The 20,059-nt window shown below is 44.3% G+C and overlaps 3 protein-coding genes across 4 annotated transcripts in view; 2 read left to right on the top strand and 1 right to left on the bottom strand.

The window, feature by feature from the left end:
• Positions 1–164: 164 nt before the first annotated feature.
• On the top strand, positions 165–10,904 carry nmt2 (N-myristoyltransferase 2). Its single transcript, XM_038992819.1, has 12 exons — positions 165–277; positions 1,107–1,224; positions 1,512–1,653; positions 3,832–3,950; positions 4,053–4,144; positions 8,001–8,117; positions 8,759–8,929; positions 9,061–9,169; positions 9,337–9,507; positions 10,366–10,533; positions 10,622–10,759; positions 10,884–10,904. The coding sequence occupies exons 1-12, from the start codon at positions 165–167 to the stop codon at positions 10,902–10,904; spliced, it is 1,479 nt and encodes a 492-aa protein (XP_038848747.1).
• A 2,134-nt stretch (positions 10,905–13,038) lies between these two features.
• On the bottom strand, positions 13,039–14,857 carry LOC120047755 (ribonuclease P protein subunit p38-like). Its single transcript, XM_038993312.1, has 2 exons — positions 14,777–14,857; positions 13,039–14,229 (listed from the first exon to the last, which is right to left on the bottom strand). The coding sequence occupies exon 2, from the start codon at positions 14,221–14,223 to the stop codon at positions 13,348–13,350; it is 876 nt and encodes a 291-aa protein (XP_038849240.1). The 5' UTR covers positions 14,224–14,229; positions 14,777–14,857; the 3' UTR covers positions 13,039–13,347.
• A 679-nt stretch (positions 14,858–15,536) lies between these two features.
• LOC120048783 (acyl-CoA-binding domain-containing protein 7-like) overlaps positions 15,537–20,059 on the top strand; it is a 35,380-nt gene continuing 30,857 nt past the window's right edge. The window contains exons 1-3 of one of the 2 annotated variants that reach the window (XM_038994998.1): positions 15,537–15,633; positions 17,955–18,072; positions 18,391–18,453. In XM_038994998.1, coding sequence (XP_038850926.1) covers positions 15,622–15,633; positions 17,955–18,072; positions 18,391–18,453 — 193 coding nt within the window. In that variant the 5' untranslated portion in view covers positions 15,537–15,621. The remainder of the gene's footprint in view (positions 15,634–17,954; positions 18,073–18,390; positions 18,454–20,059) is intronic. The other variant, XM_038994999.1, reaches the window with a different exon arrangement.

Below are 20,059 nucleotides of genomic sequence, written 5' to 3' on the forward strand. Positions count from 1 at the left end.
CGATGTGATTTGGGAACTTAGCCTACTGCTCTGCAAACGTGCTGCGAGGAGATTGGCCACTAGATGGCGCTATTTCCGACTAACCTCTGTTTTTCCCATCCCTCCCTGTCTCCTGTTCATTCAGCATATTTTTTTTTTAAATAAATATATATAGGTTTTCATCCATGATGGCGGAAGATAGCGAGTCCGCAGCCAGTCAGCAGAGCCTGGAGCTGGACGACCAGGACACCTGCGGAATAGATGGCGATAACGAGGAGGAGAATGAACACATGCAAGGGTGAGGCTCGGCTTCACCAACCAGACACAAAACGCAGCAGTCCGGGGCAGCACGCGTCCACGCTCCGATGGCTCGGTCCTGTGTAGGGTTTGGATGAGTTTCTTTGGATAATGAGCTCGCGCATACATCTAACGTTAGTGTTTGTACGACCAAGGACCATATATGCCCTGTTCGTTAATTCTATCACAATGTTTTTATGTGATGATGGCCCTCTCAGTCGTCTGAGTAGCAAGTGTATTATAATCCTGCTGGCTAGTGGATGTCATGGCAGTGTAGCCATATAAATGAAAGCTAGCTTAGTAGCTTTTCATTTGAATGAATGAGACTCAGCGTGCTAGGCGTTGTGTAGTTATTGCAAGCTAACTGGCCAGCTAGCTAAATTGCCAGTTTAGCATGTGAGTAGCCTGTAGGATTGACTTGTTTGCATTTAAAGCAATTGTCAATGGAATGACATAAGCTAAATGGATATTTATCTAACTAAATGTTTAGTTTTATACTGCTGGCGCATTTGCTAGCTAACAGCAGCGCATATCCTTGGCTGTCCTTCTCTGACGTTACAGCAGCAGGATAGACGTAAAACACTATGTAAACTGACGTTGTTAGGCAGAGTGTTGCTACTCTGCACCGGTTACACCCACTGAGGTATACCCACTATAGCCTACAGCGGTACTCGTGGATTTATAAATGTCCGGCAACTCAAGTGGGGTATGCATAATCTGGCCCCATTTTAGCCTGACTTTAATTATTCAGCATGACAATAGTACCAACTAACCTTTACTCCAGAGCAGAGATGTAGCCAGCTAGCTATCAAATCTGTGTGTGTGTGTAGGAGTCCGGGGGGAGACTTGGGGGCTAAGAAGAAGAAGAAGAAACAGAAGAGAAAGAAAGAGAAGCCAAGCTCTGGAGGGGCCAAGTCAGACTCTGCCTCAGACTCACAGGAGATAAAGGTGACTAACCGCTCTCTCTCTCCCCCTCTTGCTCTGGTCCAATCCCAAATCAAGCCCTATACACTTGTGGAGATCTGACTGGATTTGACAGGTTTAAGCAATATGGTAATAGTGCCACCTTGTCCTGAGAGAGGCTAAGTGGAAGTTACACCATATTTCATATACCAATCAAATCCTCTCAGATCTCCACAACTGCATAGGTTGTAAGGGGTCCATTTGGGATTTTGCCCCTTTCTCCTCTCTCTCTCTCTGAGTGTGTGTGTTCTAACCTTCTCACCTGTGTGTAGAACCCAGGGCTGCCCATGCAGAAGCTGCAGGACATCCAGAGAGCCATGGAGTTGCTGTCCTGCCAGGGACCAGCTAAGAGCATCGATGAGGCCACCAAACACAAGTACCAGTTCTGGGACACACAGCCAGTACCTAAACTCAGTGAGTAGGGAAACACACACACACACAGTGAGTGAGACATACACACTCGATCACACACTTTTACTAAACTACACATACAGTGCCTATAGAAAGTCTACACGCCCTTGGATTTCTTCACATTTTCTTACAAATTGGGATTAAAATTGATTTATTAGTGATTTTCTTGTCTATGATCTACGCTAAATACTCAGTGGAAGAATGTTTTAAAATATAGATATATTCATAGAAATGTACATTTTAGTCATTTAACAGATGTTTTTATCCAGAGTGACTTACAGTTAGTGCATTCATCTACAGATAGTTGGGTGGGACAACCACATATCACAGTCATAGCTACTTTCAGGAAAAATGTACTTACTATCAGCTTAGTCAGAGCTAGTAAGGAGGCATTTATTTTGGACTGGGCTGAGTGGGAGCTGCCCTCCCGTGGGGTGAGAGGGACAAGAGACCAGAGGTGGCAGAACAGAGTGCTCGGGTTGGGGTGTAGGATTTGAGCATAGCCTGACGGTAAGGAGAGGTAGTTCCTCTTGCTGCCCCGTAGACATGTACCATGGTCTTGTAGTGGATGCGAGCTTCGACTGGAAGCCAGTGGAGTGACGTGGGGTGACGTGGGAGAACTTGGGAATGTTGAACACCAGGCGGGCTGAAAAAATTCAATACTAATATACTTTGATTAGATTAGTATTCAGTCCCCTGAGTCAATACATGTTAGAAACACCTTTGGCAGCGATTTACAGCTGTGAGTCTTCTTGGGTAAGTCTCATAAGAGCTTTGCACACCTGTATTGTGCAATATTTGCCTATTTTATTTTCAACATTCTTCAAGCTCTGTCAAGGTGTTGGGGGTCATGGCTAGACAGCAATTTTCAAGTCTTGACATAGTTTTGACCTAAATCTGCTTGAAAATCTATCTTGGCTACTCAGGAACATTCACTGTCTTCTTGGTAATTAATGCCAGTGTAGATTTGGCTTTGTGTTGTTGGTTATTGTCCTGCTAAAAGATGAATTCCTTTCCCAGTGTCTGGTGTAAAGCAGATTGAAGCAGGTTTTCCTCTAGGATTTTGGCTGGGCTTAGTTCCCTCCTGAGTTTTTCAGGATGAAAAGAAACAGAAGTCTTTGCCCATGTCAAGTATACCCATACCATGATGCAGACACCACCATGCTTGAAAATAAGGAGGCAGTTACTCAGTGTTGTGTTGAATTTGCCCCAAACATTAGACTGCATTTAGGCCAAAAAGTGTGTTCCTTTGCTGTGTTTTTTTTTTTGCAGTATTACTTTAGTGCCTTGTTGCATACATATGCATGTTTTGGAATTTTTGTATATTTGTGTTCTTCTTTTCACTCTGTCATTTAGGTCATTATTGTCGAGTCACTACAATGTTGTTGATCCATCCTCAGTTTTCTCCCATCACAGCCATTGAACTCTATAGCTGTATTAAAATCACCAATGGCCTCATGGTGACATCCCTAAGCAGTTTCCTTCCTGTCCTGCAACTCAGTTAAGGACTGCTGCATCTTTGATGTGTCTGGGTGGTTTAATACATCATCCACAGCATAATTATTGACTTGACCATGCTTAAAGATATATTCAATGTCTGATTTGTTATTGTTACCCATCTATCAATCACCGCCCTTCTTTATGATGCTTTCAAAAAGTGTGCTGGTCTTTGTAGTTGAATCTGTGCTTGAAGTTCAATACTTCACTGAGGGACCTTACAGATGTTTTATGTATGGGGGACAGAGGAAGGAGTAGTCATTCAAAAATCATGTCAACCCCTATTATTTCACACAGAGTGAGTCCATATAATGTATGTGATTTGTTAAGCCACATTTTACTTCTGAACTAATTGAGGCTTGCCTAAACAAGGGGGCTGAAAAGACTATTTAAATATAAAATGTTTATTCATTTGTAAAAGTGTGTAGAATTTTGAGTATTTTGTATAGATCAATGACAAAAAAAGACAAATCTATTTCAAGATCACTTTGTAACGCAAAAAAAGTTCAAGCTGGTGTAAACTTTCTATAGGCCCTGTAAATGTGTACAGATACAGTACTCCCACAATCAGAGAAAGTTAAGCACATTCTTATAGTAAGAAAACACAATGGCTGTATTTCCTCAAGTCCCCTGGTTGTGATTGGCTGGCTGGTTGGTTGTGATTGGCTGGCTGTGTTTTGGCAGATGAGGTTGTAACCAGCCATGGGCCCATGGAGGCTGACAAGGACAACATCAGACAGGAGCCCTACTCTCTACCACAGGGCTTTATGTGGGACACTCTGGACCTCAGCAACGCTGACGTGGTGAGTGTGTATGTTTCTTTGTGTTAAACAGTTTACATTCATTGCCACCAGACATCAAAGTCGTGCAGTCGGAAGACTTTACTAAGACTCTCTTTCTCTCAGCTGAAGGAGTTGTACACCTTGTTGAATGAGAACTATGTGGAGGATGATGACAACATGTTTAGATTTGATTACTCACCCAGCTTTCTCAAATGGTAAGTCAAATCCATCCTCTACTTAGATTGTTAAACTGTCTGTGTGTTTGGCCTCTATCTAAACTACTCTGCTTCCTTATTTTTCTCTCCTCCTCTCTCACCCTCTCTCTCCTTCTCCTTTCTCTCACCTTCTCTTTCTCTCTCTTCTCTCACCCTCTCTCTCCTCCTTTCTCTCACCTTCTCCTCTTTCTCTCTCCTCCTCTCTCACCCTCTCTCTCCTTCTCCTTTCTCTTACCTTCTCCTCTTTCTCTCTCCTCCTCTTTCTCCTTTCTCTCACCTTCTCCTTTCTCACCCTCTCTCTCCTTCTCCTCTCACCCTCTCTCCTTCTCCTTTTTCTCACCTTCTCCTCTCTCACCCTCTCTCCTTCTCCTTTTTCTCACCTTCTCCTCTCTCACCCTCTCTCCTTCTCCTTTTTCTCACCTTCTCCTCTCTCACCCTCTCTCCTTCTCCTTTTTCTCACCTTCTCCTCTCTCACCCTCTCTCCTTCTCCTTTTTCTCACCTTCTCCTCTCTCACCCTCTCTCCTTCTCCTTTTTCTCACCTTCTCCTCTCTCACCCTCTCTCCTTCTCCTTTTTCTCACCTTCTCCTCTCTCACCCTCTCTCCTTCTCCTTTTTCTCACCTTCTCCTCTCTCACCCTCTCTCCTTCTCCTTTTTCTCACCTTCTCCTCTCTCACCCTCTCTCCTTCTCCTTTTTCTCACCTTCTCCTCTCTCACCCTCTCTCCTTCTCCTTTTTCTCACCTTCTCCTCTCTCACCCTCTCTCCTTCTCCTTTTTCTCACCTTCTCCTCTCTCACCCTCTCTCCTTCTCCTTTTTCTCACCTTCTCCTCTCTCACCCTCTCTCCTTCTCCTTTTTCTCACCTTCTCCTCTCTCACCCTCTCTCCTTCTCCTTTTTCTCACCTTCTCCTCTCTCACCCTCTCTCTTTCTCCTTTTTCTCACCTTCTCCTCTCTCACCCTCTCTCTTTCTCCTTTTTCTCACCTTCTCCTCTCTCACCCTCTCTCTTTCTCCTTTTTCTCACCTTCTCCTCTCTCACCCTCTCTCTTTCTCCTTTTTCTCACCTTCTCCTCTCTCACCCTCTCTCTCTCTCTCCTTCTCCTTTCTCTTACCTTCTCCTCTTTCTCTCTCCTCTCTCCTCCTCTTTCTCCTTTCTCTCACCTTCTCCTTTCTCACCCTCTCTCTCCTTCTCCTCTCTCACCCTCTCTCCTTCTCCTTTTTTCTCACCTTCTCCTCTCTCACCCTCTCTCCTTCTCCTTTTTTCTCACCTTCTCCTCTCACCCTCTCTCTCTCTCCTTCTCCTTTTTTCTCACCTTCTCCTCTCTCACCCTCTCTCTCTCTCCTTCTCCTTTTTTCTCACCTTCTCCTCTCTCACCCTCTCTCTCTCTTTCTCCTTTTTTCTCACCTTCTCCTCTCTCACCCTCTCTCTCTCTTTCTCCTTTTTTCTCACCTTCTCCTCTCTCACCCTCTCTCTCTCTCCTTCTCCTTTTTTCTCACCTTCTCCTCTCTCACCCTCTCTCTCTCTCCTTCTCCTTTTTTCTCACCTTCTCCTCTCTCACCCTCTCTCTCTCTCCTTCTCCTTTTTTCTCACCTTCTCCTCTCTCACCCTCTCTCTCTCTCCTTCTCCTTTTTTCTCACCTTCTCCTCTCTCACCCTCTCTCTCTCTCCTTCTCCTTTTTTCTCACCTTCTCCTCTCTCACCCTCTCTCTCTCTCCTTCTCCTTTTTTCTCACCTTCTCCTCTCTCCCCCTCTCTCACCCTCTCTCTCCTCCTCTTTCTCCTTTCTCTCACCTTCTCCTTTCTCACCCTCTCTCTCCTTCTCCTCTCTCACCCTCTCTCCTTCTCCTTTTTCTCTCCTTCTCCTCTCTCACCCTCTCTCTCTCCTTCTCCTTTTTCTCACCCTCTCCTCTCTCACCCTCTCTCTCTCCTTCTCCTTTTTCTCACCCTCTCTCTCCTTCTCCTCTCTCACCCTCTCTCTCTCACCCTCTCTCTCCTTCTCCTCTCTCACCCTCTATCTCTCACCCTCTCTCTCCTTCTCCTTTTTCTCACCTTCTCCTCTCTCACCCTCTCTCCTTCTCCTTTTTCTCACCTTCTCCTCTCTCACCCTCTCTCCTTCTCCTTTTTCTCACCTTCTCCTCTCTCACCCTCTCTCCTTCTCCTTTTTCTCACCTTCTCCTCTCTCACCCTCTCTCCTTCTCCTTTTTCTCACCTTCTCCTCTCTCACCCTCTCTCCTTCTCCTTTTTCTCACCTTCTCCTCTCTCACCCTCTCTCCTTCTCCTTTTTCTCACCTTCTCCTCTCTCACCCTCTCTCCTTCTCCTTTTTCTCACCTTCTCCTCTCTCACCCTCTCTCCTTCTCCTTTTTCTCACCTTCTCCTCTCTCACCCTCTCTCCTTCTCCTTTTTCTCACCTTCTCCTCTCTCACCCTCTCTCCTTCTCCTTTTTCTCACCTTCTCCTCTCTCACCCTCTCTCCTTCTCCTTTTTCTCACCTTCTCCTCTCTCACCCTCTCTCCTTCTCCTTTTTCTCACCTTCTCCTCTCTCACCCTCTCTTTCTCCTTTTTCTCACCTTCTCCTCTCTCACCCTCTCTCTCTCTCTCCTTCTCCTTTCTCTTACCTTCTCCTCTTTCTCTCTCCTCTCTCCTCCTCTTTCTCCTTTCTCTCACCTTCTCCTTTCTCACCCTCTCTCTCCTTCTCCTCTCTCACCCTCTCTCACCTTCTCCTCTCTCACCCTCTCTCCTTCTCCTTTTTTCTCACCTTCTCCTCTCACCCTCTCTCTCTCTCCTTCTCCTTTTTTCTCACCTTCTCCTCTCACCCTCTCTCTCTCTCCTTCTCCTTTTTTCTCACCTTCTCCTCTCTCACCCTCTCTCTCTCTCCTTCTCCTTTTTTCTCACCTTCTCCTCTCTCACCCTCTCTCTCTCTCCTTCTCCTTTTTTCTCACCTTCTCCTCTCTCACCCTCTCTCTCTCTCCTTCTCCTTTTTTCTCACCTTCTCCTCTCTCACCCTCTCTCTCTCTCCTTCTCCTTTTTTCTCACCTTCTCCTCTCTCACCCTCTCTCTCTCTCCTTCTCCTTTTTTCTCACCTTCTCCTCTCTCACCCTCTCTCTCTCTTTCTCCTTTTTTCTCACCTTCTCCTCTCTCACCCTCTCTCTCTCTCCTTCTCCTTTTTTCTCACCTTATCCTCTCTCACCCTCTCTCTCTCTCCTTCTCCTTTTTTCTCACCTTCTCCTCTCTCACCCTCTCTCTCTCTCCTTCTCCTTTTTTCTCACCTTCTCCTCTCTCACCCTCTCTCTCTCTCCTTCTCCTTTTTTCTCACCTTCTCCTCTCTCACCCTCTCTCTCTCTCCTTCTCCTTTTTTCTCACCTTCTCCTCTCTCACCCTCTCTCTCTCTCCTTCTCCTTTTTTCTCACCTTCTCCTCTCTCACCCTCTCTCTCCTCCTCTTTCTCCTTTCTCTCACCTTCTCCTTTCTCACCCTCTCTCTCCTTCTCCTCTCTCACCCTCTCTCCTTCTCCTTTTTCTCTCCTTCTCCTCTCTCACCCTCTCTCTCTCCTTCTCCTTTTTCTCACCCTCTCCTCTCTCACCCTCTCTCTCTCCTTCTCCTTTTTCTCACCCTCTCTCTCCTTCTCCTCTCTCACCCTCTCTCTCTCACCCTCTCTCTCCTTCTCCTCTCTCACCCTCTATCTCTCACCCTCTCTCTCCTTCTCCTTTCTCTCTCCTTCTCCTTTCTCTCTCCTTCTCCTCTCTCGCCCTCTCCTTCTCCTCTCTCACCCTCTCTCCTTCTCCTTTCTCTCTCCTTCTCCTCTCTCGCCCTCTCTCTCCTTCTTTCTCTCTCCTTCTCTTCTTTCTTTCTTTCTCTCTCTCAGGGCGTTGCGTCCTCCAGGCTGGTTGCCCCAGTGGCATTGTGGGGTGAGGGTTTCCTCCAATAAGAAACTGGTTGGTTTCATCAGTGCCATTCCTGCTGATATCCACATCTACGACACGTGAGTCTCACACACACACGCTCTAACCACACACGCTCTAACCACACACGCTCTAACCCCACACGCTCTAACCCCACACGCTCTAACCCCACACGCTCTAACCCCACACGCTCTAACCCCACACGCTCTAACCCCACACGCTCTAACCCCACACGCTCTAACCCCACACGCTCTAACCCCACACGCTCTAACCCCACACGCTCTAACCCCACACGCTCTAACCCCACACGCTCTAACCCCACACGCTCTAACCCCACACGCTCTAACCCCACACGCTCTAACCCCACACGCTCTAACCCCACACGCTCTAACCCCACACGCTCTAACCCCACAGCGGACACACATCAACAACGTCGTGGACAGGTGCATGTCAGTGCTGAACTTGATGCACACCTTTTCCTCTCGCTCTCTCTCTCGCTCTCTCTCCCTCCCTCCCTGTCTCTCCCTCTCTCTCCCTCTCTCTCCCTCCCTCCCTCCCTCCCTGTCTCCTTCCTTCCCTCCCTGTCTCTCCCTCTCTCCCTGTCTCCTTCCTTCCCTGTCTCCTTCCTTCCTTCCCTCCCTGTCTCCCTCCCTCCCTCCCTCCCTGTCTCTCTCCCTGTCTCTCTCTCTCCCTGTCTCCCTCCCTCTCTCCCTCTCTCCAGCTTAAAGAAAATGGTTGAGATCAACTTCCTGTGTGTTCATAAGAAATTGCGTTCAAAGCGTGTGGCTCCAGTTCTGATCCGGGAGATCACACGAAGGGTTAACTTGGAGGGTATATTCCAGGCCGTCTACACGGCAGGAGTGGTACTTCCCAAACCTGTGTCTACCTGCAGGTACACAGACACAATTCATGAATTTGTCCTAACATAATGAGAATACATAGAATGCATAACTTAAGTTGCCTAACTGTAGTAAGTTGACTGTAACTAGAGTATGTAACAGGAGTGTTGTGTTTTGTGAACAGGTACTGGCATCGTTCTCTGAACCCCAGGAAGCTGGTGGAGGTGAAATTCTCTCACCTGAGCAGAAACATGACGCTGCAGAGAACCATGAAACTGTACCGACTACCAGACGTAAGAACACACACAATGTTACACTTCCACCATCTATCACATCTCTCCTACACTGAGCAAGACACTTTTCCCCCAGCTGACGGGGCTAATAAACTTTGCTTTATGTTTACAGGCCTGTGTGATGTTGGGTGTATGTGTATAACTCCCCTTTCTCTCCGGCTCTGTAGAGCACTAAGACCCCGGGCTTGCGAGCGATGGAGAGGCGTGATGTGTGTCAGGTGACGGAGCTGCTGCAGAAACACATGAGACGTTTCCAGCTGGCGCCCTCTATGTGCGAGGAGGAAGTGGCACACTGGTTCCTCCCTCAGGACAACATCATAGACACATTTGTAGTGGAGGTAAGGGTCTGTCTTTTTGTTTGTTCAATTAGATAATTATATGGATATACTGAACAAAAATATAAATGCAACATGTAAAGTGTTTGTCACATTTTTCATGAGCTGAAATTAAAGATCACAGAAATGTTCCATACTCACAAAAAGCTTATTTCTCTCATATTGTGCCCAACTTGTCTACATCCCTGTTAGACAGCATTTCTCCTTTGCCAAAATAATCCATCCACGTAACAGGTGTAGCATATCAAGAAGCTGATTAAACGGCATGATCATTACATAGGTGCACCTTTTGCTGGGGGACAATATAAGGCCACTCTAAAAGGTGCAGTTTTGTCACACCAACACAAGGCCACAGATGTCTCAAGTTTTAAGGGAGTGTGCAATTGGCATGCTGACTGCAGGAATGTCCACCAGAGCTGTTGCCAGATAATTTAATGTTCATTTCTCTACCATAAGCCACCTCCAACGTTGTTTTAGAGAATTCGGCCTCACAACCGCAGACCACGTGTAACCACGCCAGCCCAGGACTTCCACATTCGGCTTCTTCACCTCAGGGATCGTCTGAGACCAGCCACACGGACAGTTGATGAAACTGAGGAGTATTTCTGTCTGTAATAAAGCGCTTTTGTGGGGAAAAACTCTGATTGGCTGGCCTTGGCTTCCCAGTGGGTGGGCCTATGGCTGCGCCCTTGCCCAATCATGTGAAATCCATAGATTAGGACCTAAGGAATTTATTTCAATTGACTGATTTCCTTATATGCACTGTAACTCAGTAAAATTGTTGCATTTATATTATTGTTCAATATAATTAGATACTGACATCTGAGTACTTTTAATTTGCTATTCTGTGTTTACCCTCAGGGTGCCGGTGGTGTGTTGACAGACTTCACTAGTTTCTACACCCTGCCCTCCACAGTGATGCACCATCCACAGCACAGAAGTCTAAAGGCTGCTTACTCCTTCTACAGCGTTCACACACACACTCCACTACTGGACCTGATGAATGACACTCTCATACTGGCCAAACTGGTACTTCACACACACATTCCAACATAAATACAAAGGTTCAACACAACGACGATCACGTCCATCTAAATGGTGTTTGTTTGTCCCACAGAAAGGCTTTGATGTGTTTAATGCTCTGGACCTGATGGAGAACAAGGTGTTTCTGGAGAAGCTCAAATTTGGCATCGGAGACGGCAACCTGCAGTATTACCTTTTTAACTGGAAATGTCCCCCCATGGACCCCGACATGGTGAGGCGTGTGTGTGTGTGGCAACAAGGTGGGATGTATTCCTGGGTGTGTTGTGAAATAATTTCATAATGGGAAATCAGTCAATAATTCTAATTATGTTTCTATCTCGGTCGCTCTGTTTCAGGTTGGCCTTGTTCTTCAATAACTAGTCTGTCTGTAACTGCTACACACTCAGAGGTCAAAGGTCTTCTTTGACTCTAACATCGCTCTACCTGGACACACAGGTAGTCCCAAACTAGAAGAAGACAATGACAACAATCAACCAATCAAAGTGATCGGGAGGTGTGCATCACTTTGAGCATCTCTCCTGGATCATTTTTATCATGGAGAACATTCTCTCTGCTCACCCGGAACTGAGAACTCTTTTTAACCATCAACATCCTGAATGTGAAGTCATGCTCTGCCTGAGACAGACTCTTGTACAGTACACACACACTACATGAAGAGAAGGAAGACTTGCATCCAAAATGTTTTTCTTGTTTTATTCAAAAAGGTGCGTTGGTAACTGTGTTTGTTGGACAGTGCAGAAATGTAGTAACTTGTACATTTAATGCCAGAACATATTTATTCCTGTAGTGTGGGATATGGGGGGTGGGAGAGGAAAGATTCAACTAGCGTAGATGTTATTGACTTTGGTGTTCCTATGAACGGTTAGGAGGGGATTCTAGGGATTTTTGAGGAAGAATGTATTTGAAGCACAAATCTTAAGTTCTTAACTGAGTGAAAGGCTCCTTAACAACCCCAGGTGCATTTTATATATCGATTATTTCTGTTTTGTGTGTTTAGGTTTTTCAATATCTGAGTGTTTGAGAAACATAAAATGCAGGATGGGAATTTTATTATTTTAAAACTGTTTTAATTTTTTGGTGTTTTGTGCAGCTAACAGCATATATTATTTTAATAAGGTCCCAATTTTTTTCCCGGGCACAATTCTGATATTTAGGATTGTGCTTATATGTTGTGTGTTCTGTCACCATTCTTCCCATGTCTGTCAGTATTTGTTAAAACCCCTTAATCAAACTGGCATCTTCACCTATAAATAAAGGTATTGGGTTGGAGTATCAGGCAGCTCCGTGTGTATGATCCAGCACATGAAGGAACCTGTGATGAGAGAAAACAGCTGTTCTGTTTGCTGATGTCGTCATGGTTACTACAGTTAGATATACAAGTGTCCCTGTCAATGAGAAACTGAGTTAGTTGATTGTGTACATAGGGGAAAATGTTTTTTTGTTGACATGGGGAAAATACAATGTAAAAACATTAGAAACACCTTAATATTGAGTTGCAGCCCCTTTCGCCCTCGGAACAGCCTCAGTCGTCGGGACATGGACTACAAGGTGTCAAAAGCAGTCCACAGGAATGCTTCCCACAGTTGTGAAGTTGACTGGATGTCCTTTGGGTAGGGGACCATTCTTGATATACACGGGAAACTGTTGAGAGTGAAAAACCCAGCAGCGTTGCAGTTCTTGACACTTAAACCGGTGCCCCTGGCACCTACTACCATACCCTGTTCAAAGTTAGTTAAATATTTTGTCTTGCCCATTCACCCTCTGAATGGCACACATAAGCAATCCATGTCTCAAGGCTTAAAACTGTCTTTAACCTGTCTCCTCACCATCTACACTGATTGAAGCCGATTTACAAGTTCCATCAATAAGGGATCATAGCTTTCGCCAAGTCAGTTTGTCATGGAAAGAGCAGGTGTATAGTTCTCATTCTTACGCTGCCCTCGTGGGGAGTTACTTGCTTTTAGTGTTTCTGAGGTGTGGCTCTGTGAACGTGGTCTGCATCTGGGGCTGTGCCCAAACCAAGGTAATGGTCAGGTTCCTCTGCTCAGACGGTGCTGATACGTGCCAGATCTTACAATGCCTGGATAGGTATTTTGCGTATCAGCTAACCATGTTATAGCAATCTGGTGCCCGACGGCACAGCCGATGACGTGGCACGCAACCATTGGTTGATGCATGCAGCGTCTGAGCAAGGGAAGACGACCTATGTCAATGGCACAGAACACTGGGCATCCAAATAAAGATGGCTGAAATAGAACTGATCCCCAAAACTGTGAATCTGAGTCAGCCATGTGTTTATTAGTCCCAGGGTGTTGGGTCTGTTGTGGATGTATACTTCAACTTGTTTGAATTTGAGCATGAGACAGTTTTTGATACAATGCAGATACCCCTAGTGAGAGCACCCAAAGTCCTTGCCTTATTTAAGATGTTTAAAAAAATATATATATATACTATTAAAATGTGTAGTTTTGAAATGACACACACTTTTCTCTAACTGAAAAACAGTATTTTTATTGAACTCCTTGGCAGGCTGTAAAAGAAATGAGGAATTAGAACCAGCAGCGTTTAGACAGGACCTCTCATCCAAATACTCACGCAAGCTATACCAGCATGATGGAATAAACTCATCTAGACTTTAAAAGATACATCTGAGTGTGCTGTCTAATTTATTTAATTTAAGTCCTCCATGGGATTTTGGGAGTGTTTCCTCCAGATTGGCAGCAGAGACCTCCACCTCCAATCAGCATCCAGGGCTGCCTACACTACCGTTTCATGTCATCTTTTGTACATAAATTGCTTCTACTTTTTCTTAGTCTTTGGTTTCCGTATTTTAGAGGGGTTCGGGATAATCTTTTTCACTTTAAGAGGCTGAAGTACGCAGGATGGACATTCTGTAATGTCTGGAGAAATGTCTTCAATTTTCCGTTTTTGGCCTCTTGTCTCCTCTCCCTTTTCCACCTCCATTTGCCCCTCAGCTGTTCCCTCTTCCTCTCCTACCTGCCCCTCAACTGTTGCACCTGTTTCACTGGGAGGGCTTGGTATCCAGGCAACCTGCAGAGCAGGCACTCTGGGTACAATGGCTTCCACAGTGTCAGAGAACGTCCCATCCTCGTTCCTGTCCCCTTGTCTGAATCCCAGTGCCAGGACGCACTTCAGCCCCAGCAGTCCCGCCACACTCTCACTGAGACGCGGCACCTGGCATGCCGCCACGCCCCGCGTCCGGCACAGCGCTATCAGGTGGCTCGTCATGTGCGGCGGTTTGACCGACTTGCACACGAGCACCAGCCGGAGCTGGTTCCTCTCCAGAGCCTTGGTGACCTCATTGATGCCGATGGCCAGCTGCCTCCTAGCAGCTACATCAGTCCAGCCTTGCTCTCTGGGTTTAACAGGACATTCCGGTGTTACAGTGTCGAGGAGTATCTGTGGGGGCTCAGCTACCGAGTCATGTCCTGTAGGTGGGTTCTTATTTCTCTTTTTCCCCCACTGTCGAAACCCTTTCACCTCTTTCTTTTCCAGGCCAGTTGCTGACAGTTTGCTCTTCAGAGTGTCCAGGATGAAGTGTACATCATCACTCTGCAGCAGGCTCCATTGCAGTCTGTAGGGGGAGTTCAGGGAAGTCTTAGCTGGGATCTGCTTCTTCCGCTCCTTTTTCGACACTTTGCCTGGAGTGGCCATCTTTATCTGGAGTGAAGACAGGAGGAATTCACATGAACTGCTGACTCAACTCCCATATGTTATCACATTTACCAGCAGGGTAGCATATAAATATAATATATTCTATTGTTCTAGTTCTGTGGGGTAGACTCCTTGAATGTTAATTCACAGTAGTGATTGAGGGATGATGCTGGGGTGGGGCTTAAACCCTGTTAGCACAGTACAACCTTTGCCATAAAAACTAACACCAAAAAAATATCACTACAGCCTTTGGCTATGAGGGTAGATCTGGAATCAGATTACATCGTCAGATAAAGTCAAATAATCGCTCTGTACTGTGGTCCTCTAACCTGTATGTAAAGGTAGTAAGTTTGCCCTGTAACAATGTTTCCCCTCAATCACTACTACACGTCACTTAGCTGGCTAACTAGTTATTCAGCGACAGACACATTTCCCAGCATGTTTATAGATATAGCGAGTAGTTTTAACAAGTTAGCAAACAAACCTAAATTAAACATATCGAGCTGACAAACTGCCATAGTTACTGAAATACCCACAGCCGTGGGGTTTTTACCTCAATTATAACAATTTAAAAAGCAGTTGTAGGTCAGTGCACACAACTAATGTGCTGTGTCCATGGGCGCAGCCATATTGTATGTCTGCGGTTGATGACGTTTCAACAGAGCCACGCCCCTCAAACGCGCATAGAGATAATCTATTTGGCCGCGAGCAAAAGGCCACCAAACAATCTTCTAATATTATATTGACAATTTGCTAAGAAAAACCAAAGCCACTTAATAACACTAGCTACAAACCATATGACCCATCAGAACCACTGGATGCTACCAAGCCTTCAGTCTCCTGAATCAGACCCTCAGATGCACAGACTTCTGAATCAGAAGAACCACAGACTGCTGAATTAAAACTGAGTGGAGTCCAGCTGAGCTCCAGTAGGATGGTAGCCTACCATATCTCATCCTCCATGAATCACTGTTTCTACATCCAAATTACAAAATATATTTTTTTTTACCTAACACTGCCTCCAAATGCTAAACATGCCACAAATTCAATCCAAGTGAATTGTTCCTATATTAGAATATTCATTGAGCTACACAATCAATTTTATACAGTATGATTTGGTCATGAAACGCGAAAAATCCAATATTGACTTGCATTGATGCGAGTGTCCTTTTTAAATCTTATTTTATTTTAGCGTCCTTTACGCGCCGCGTCTCAGTATGTTTGGTCAGCCAATCAGCTGTCTATCCACCCCACTGCCGTCCCGAGTCCCAAGGCGTTGACCGATATTTACTGTAAACTCCCAGTCTGTTACAGCTGCAGTCAGAGCTATTCACACAGCCGAGAGGACACTTTGGGCTAATACTACCTACAGTAGCCTACGGAGTTGAACTTTGCGAGATGTCTCTTCAGGTAGGCTATGTTTTCCCTGCACACTTGGCGGACACATTTTCTATCTAAGTGATGAGTCGATCTAGATAACGGGGTTAGGCCTACGTTTTTATAAGAGATGCGATTGGTCGACTGATGCGGTAGCTGGTGGTAGGTAGGCTTGTACATACACATATAGACTACGTTTACCGTTATGTTCTTTATTTATTCATGCCTGTGTATTGTTTTTAATGCGTATGAAATTTAGAGCTTGATTTGCTAGCCATCTCGGGATTATGCGCAAGGATGCTGAGGTGTATTGGATACCAGCTGCCGTCATCAACAGAGGCCCTTGAGATCAAATATTAATGTTTCTACAGACTAAGTATGCAGTGCTGTCACGCTTCCAAGACCAATAATAGCTAGGCTACTGTAACCTATTAGAATTAAACATTGCATGTACTACTTATTATAATTAAGCAATAATGTTGTTTCTGTGCTGCTCCCACTATGTACACAGCACATTTTGCAGCGTTAAATCAACACTTAAAGAGTTCATTTTATCACTATCTCAGAGTACATATGGTCCCACTCTACAGAGTGTAAAAAGTACTTTTTTAATAACACTTAAATGTAACACTCTGAAAGTGTAAAAAATGAACACTGCATTAAACCTGTCAGTGTTACTCAAATGTAACACTATGAGATAATGAACTCTGTGTTATTTCTGTTCAACACTAGTGTTGATCAAGAGTTAACTCCAATTAGTGTTAAACAAAAACACTGTTACACTGTTTTGGGTTTAAAGCCTAATTTGCATATTTCACATGGTGCCTTTTGTTTTTGAGGGAATGGTAGAGTTACCACCCATGACTACATTTGTTAGTGACAGAGACATTGTTGTTGAATTATTTCATTTTAAAGGCCTGTGGCTTTCACCAAATAAGTACCTAGCTGAATGTTATCATTAAAATTAAACTTGACAATACATTACACATATCATTAGGCCTTACTTTGATGGCCTCGTTTTACCCTAACACAGTGGTGTTAAGAAACTCCTGGTTTACAGGCCACATTAGGCCTGCAAGTCACATTATGGTGGCTTGCAAAGTGATGTGTAGTTCTTATTGTAATCCAGCCAGAGTTAAGATATCCAATAGTTGGAATTTTTATTCACCCGCAACCTACATTCAGAATGACTGTCAGGGTTGGAAACTTGATTAAAAAAAAGACAACCTAAACCATTTGAACAGGAACAACTATTTCAGTAACGGGGGAAATAAATCTAACCAACTGATTGTATTAAAAACCTAGAGTCACAGGTCAAATAAACAGGGGCTCCCGAGTGGCACTGCGGTCTAAGGCACTGCATCTCAGTGCTAGAGGCGTCACTACAGACCCTGGTTCGATTGCAGGTTGTATCACAACCGGCTGTGATTGGGAGTCCCGTAGGGTGGCGCACAATTGGACCAGTGTTGTCCTGGTTTGGCTGGGGTAGGCCGTCATTGTAAATAAGATTTTGTTCTTAACTTGCCTAGTTAAATAAATACAGGTGTGCCAAGCTTGTAGCGTCATACCCAAGAAGACGCGAAACTGTAATCGCTGCCAAAAGTGCTTCAACAAAGTACTGAGTAAAGGGTCTAAATACTTATGTGATATCTGTTTTTTTTTTATATAAATGTGCAAAAATGTTTAAAAACCTGTTTTCACTTTGTCATTATGGGGTATTGTGTGTAGATTGATGAGGGGTGAAATTATTTAATCAATTTTAGAATAGGGCTGCAACATAACAAAATGTGGAAAAAGTGAAGGGGTCTGAATACTTTCCGAATGCACTGTACATCCCTTTTTTATTTTGGTTGTACATTCATTTGATCTTACTACAGTGTAAGTTGGCCCAAAACCAACCAGATGAAAGTTGAAAGTTAAAACCAACCCGAAGAAAGTTGAAACAACCAGATGATCTTACAGTGTCAACTTTCTTCGGGTTGGTTTTGGGCCAACTTAACATTACACTGTAGTCAGATTGAATGAATGTACAACCAAAAATTATTTTTGTTTTATTAAAACTGCATGTGGAACAGAAATTAGTTTGGGGGTTTCCTTTCTGATTAGATGAATGTGCCCATTGTCCCATTTAGCCTTGCTGTTTTTTTTGGATTGGAGATCTGTGTAAAGTAGATTATTCATGCAAACAAATTGGCATCCACAGCTCTAAATGGAATAAGGACCCACTGTTTGGCTGCTCGGTAGTGGGCAGTAATAGGCTGTAGTGCTGTAGATTAGGTTACATTCTGGAGTTTCTGTGCTGTATTGTTTTCCCATCTGTCCCTTTCCCTCCATTCTTCCATCTCTCCGTGCAGGCAGAGTTTGAGCGAGTAGCAGATGATGTGAAGAAGGTGAAGTCCAGACCTTCAGACCAGGAGCTGCTGGACATGTATGGTCTGTATAAGCAGGCCATATTTGGAGACATCAACATTGGTATGTAATTTTCTTTGTGCCATTTAAAACATGCTAATTGAAATACATAATTGTACAGAACATACACAAGTGAAAGGACCATTACAATTATATGGAGAGAATAACAATTATTTTAACAAATTCTGGGTAGACAGGGCGCTCATCTCCCAGATATCAGAAAACTGCTTTCCAAAATGGCCATATCAGATACCCACACTAGTATTGGTAGGCCAATAGAACATAAAACCTTAAATCTGGTCTGGTTCCTCTGAAGTTCTCTTCATTTTTTTACCAATCACCACTGATGTCCTAAATACTGTCCTCTCTTGTTCTCCACAGACAAACCAGGCATGTTAGACATGAAGGGAAAAGTCAAGTGGGAGGCCTGGGATTCTAGGAAAGGTAAAATAAAAAGATTTTGTCTTCTCTCAGAATGTAAAAAAGGAATCGCCTCCACACTAGTCCTCCATCCTCTACCTTTGTTTCAGTCTTTGGAACATTTGAATCGAGTGATGAACATTTAGTGAATAGAATGCTACAGTAAGGGGTAATGATAACCCCCATCTAGAGATTGTACTTGGCATTGAAGGCTGCAATCACCATTCACCAACACTTTTAATTGAATGTACACAGGTGCGTGAGTGAGCGAGAGTGTGTGTATGTGTGATGATGTTGCTCTAATTTGAATGTATGTTACCAGACTTACAGTGGCAAGAATCCAAGATGGTAGCCAATCAGTCTCTCCGTTTGTATGTGTGATCCTTGAGAGCAGAGTTTTAAGAGTTTTTATGTTTTAATGACCCTGGTCCTGTTTACAGAAGCACATACTTTTTATGTGAAGGTGGATGCTGTATATAACAACTATTATTTTTATATCTCAGTCTCTATTTTACGACATTTACTTATACAACGATTTCGGATTGAGAAGGCCTTTATTTTTTATTACACCTTTCTGGAGTTGGAGCTCGCCGTGTCAGGAGCGTCTGTCTGCGCGCAAGGCCTGCTACGCGAGCGCAGGTGCGCATTGAAGACTAGGAGCGGAGAAGCGGTTATCGAAAACCTGATGCACCGTGGACGGTGGGAAAATCTACCTTGTTATACACAACGTCTACTGGTCGTTGCACACCTGTGCTGAAATACCTCTAAAACCGGCATTATGTATCTGTTACTGTGCCTGCTCTTTACTCAATGCCATCCTGGATTAAATAGGCTGAATGATCAATGGGCGAGTGAATTATCTTCGCTTTATGCCCTACAATTTACAATTTGCAAACACTCCGACGAGACCATCATGTCAATACCACCATGAACTTGGTCTCTCTCTGCAATTACATGTGTACCACTCTCAAACGCAACTGGACCTACACTTGATGGCATACTTCCAAAATCTCAAACTATTGAATTACTTTTTTTCTGTGTCGAAAGACTCGGTTCTTTTTATTGACAATGGTGCTGGCTCCGCCAAGTCCTCACGTATTGGGCAACTGAGATATATTGTTATGCTTTTATTGATGATCTCTGGTAATGTGCGACCAAACCCTGGGCTGGTAGATACCATGCAACCTTTACCGACTCCTTATGATCTTAAAAACAGAGCAGGTTTTGGCCTCTTGCATGTTCATGTCAGAAGAATATATTTTTTTAAATAGACATGATTAGAATATGGGCCAAAACGACAAATAGACGTAATGGTTTTATCAGAAACTTGGCTAAAGAAATCTGTGTCAAATAACTCGATTTCTATTGATGGGTACACTGTTTTTAGAACGGATCGGATTAGTAAAGGACGAGGGGTTTCAATTTATGTTAAATCCGAGTTTAACACCTCTGAAATTCTCTCGACTACCAAAGCCAAACATTTTGAATTGCTTGCTGTTAAAGTGAACATATATATAAGGCCTCCCACATCACTGTAGTCGGCTGCTACAGACCGGCTTCGGGACACGCACTAAACGCTCTTTCTGATGTCCTGCACAAGCTAAATGACTCTGAATTCATTATTTTAGAA

The sequence above is a fragment of the Salvelinus namaycush genome, chromosome 5 (genome assembly GCF_016432855.1).
Source record: "Salvelinus namaycush isolate Seneca chromosome 5, SaNama_1.0, whole genome shotgun sequence".
NCBI lineage: Eukaryota > Metazoa > Chordata > Actinopteri > Salmoniformes > Salmonidae > Salvelinus > Salvelinus namaycush.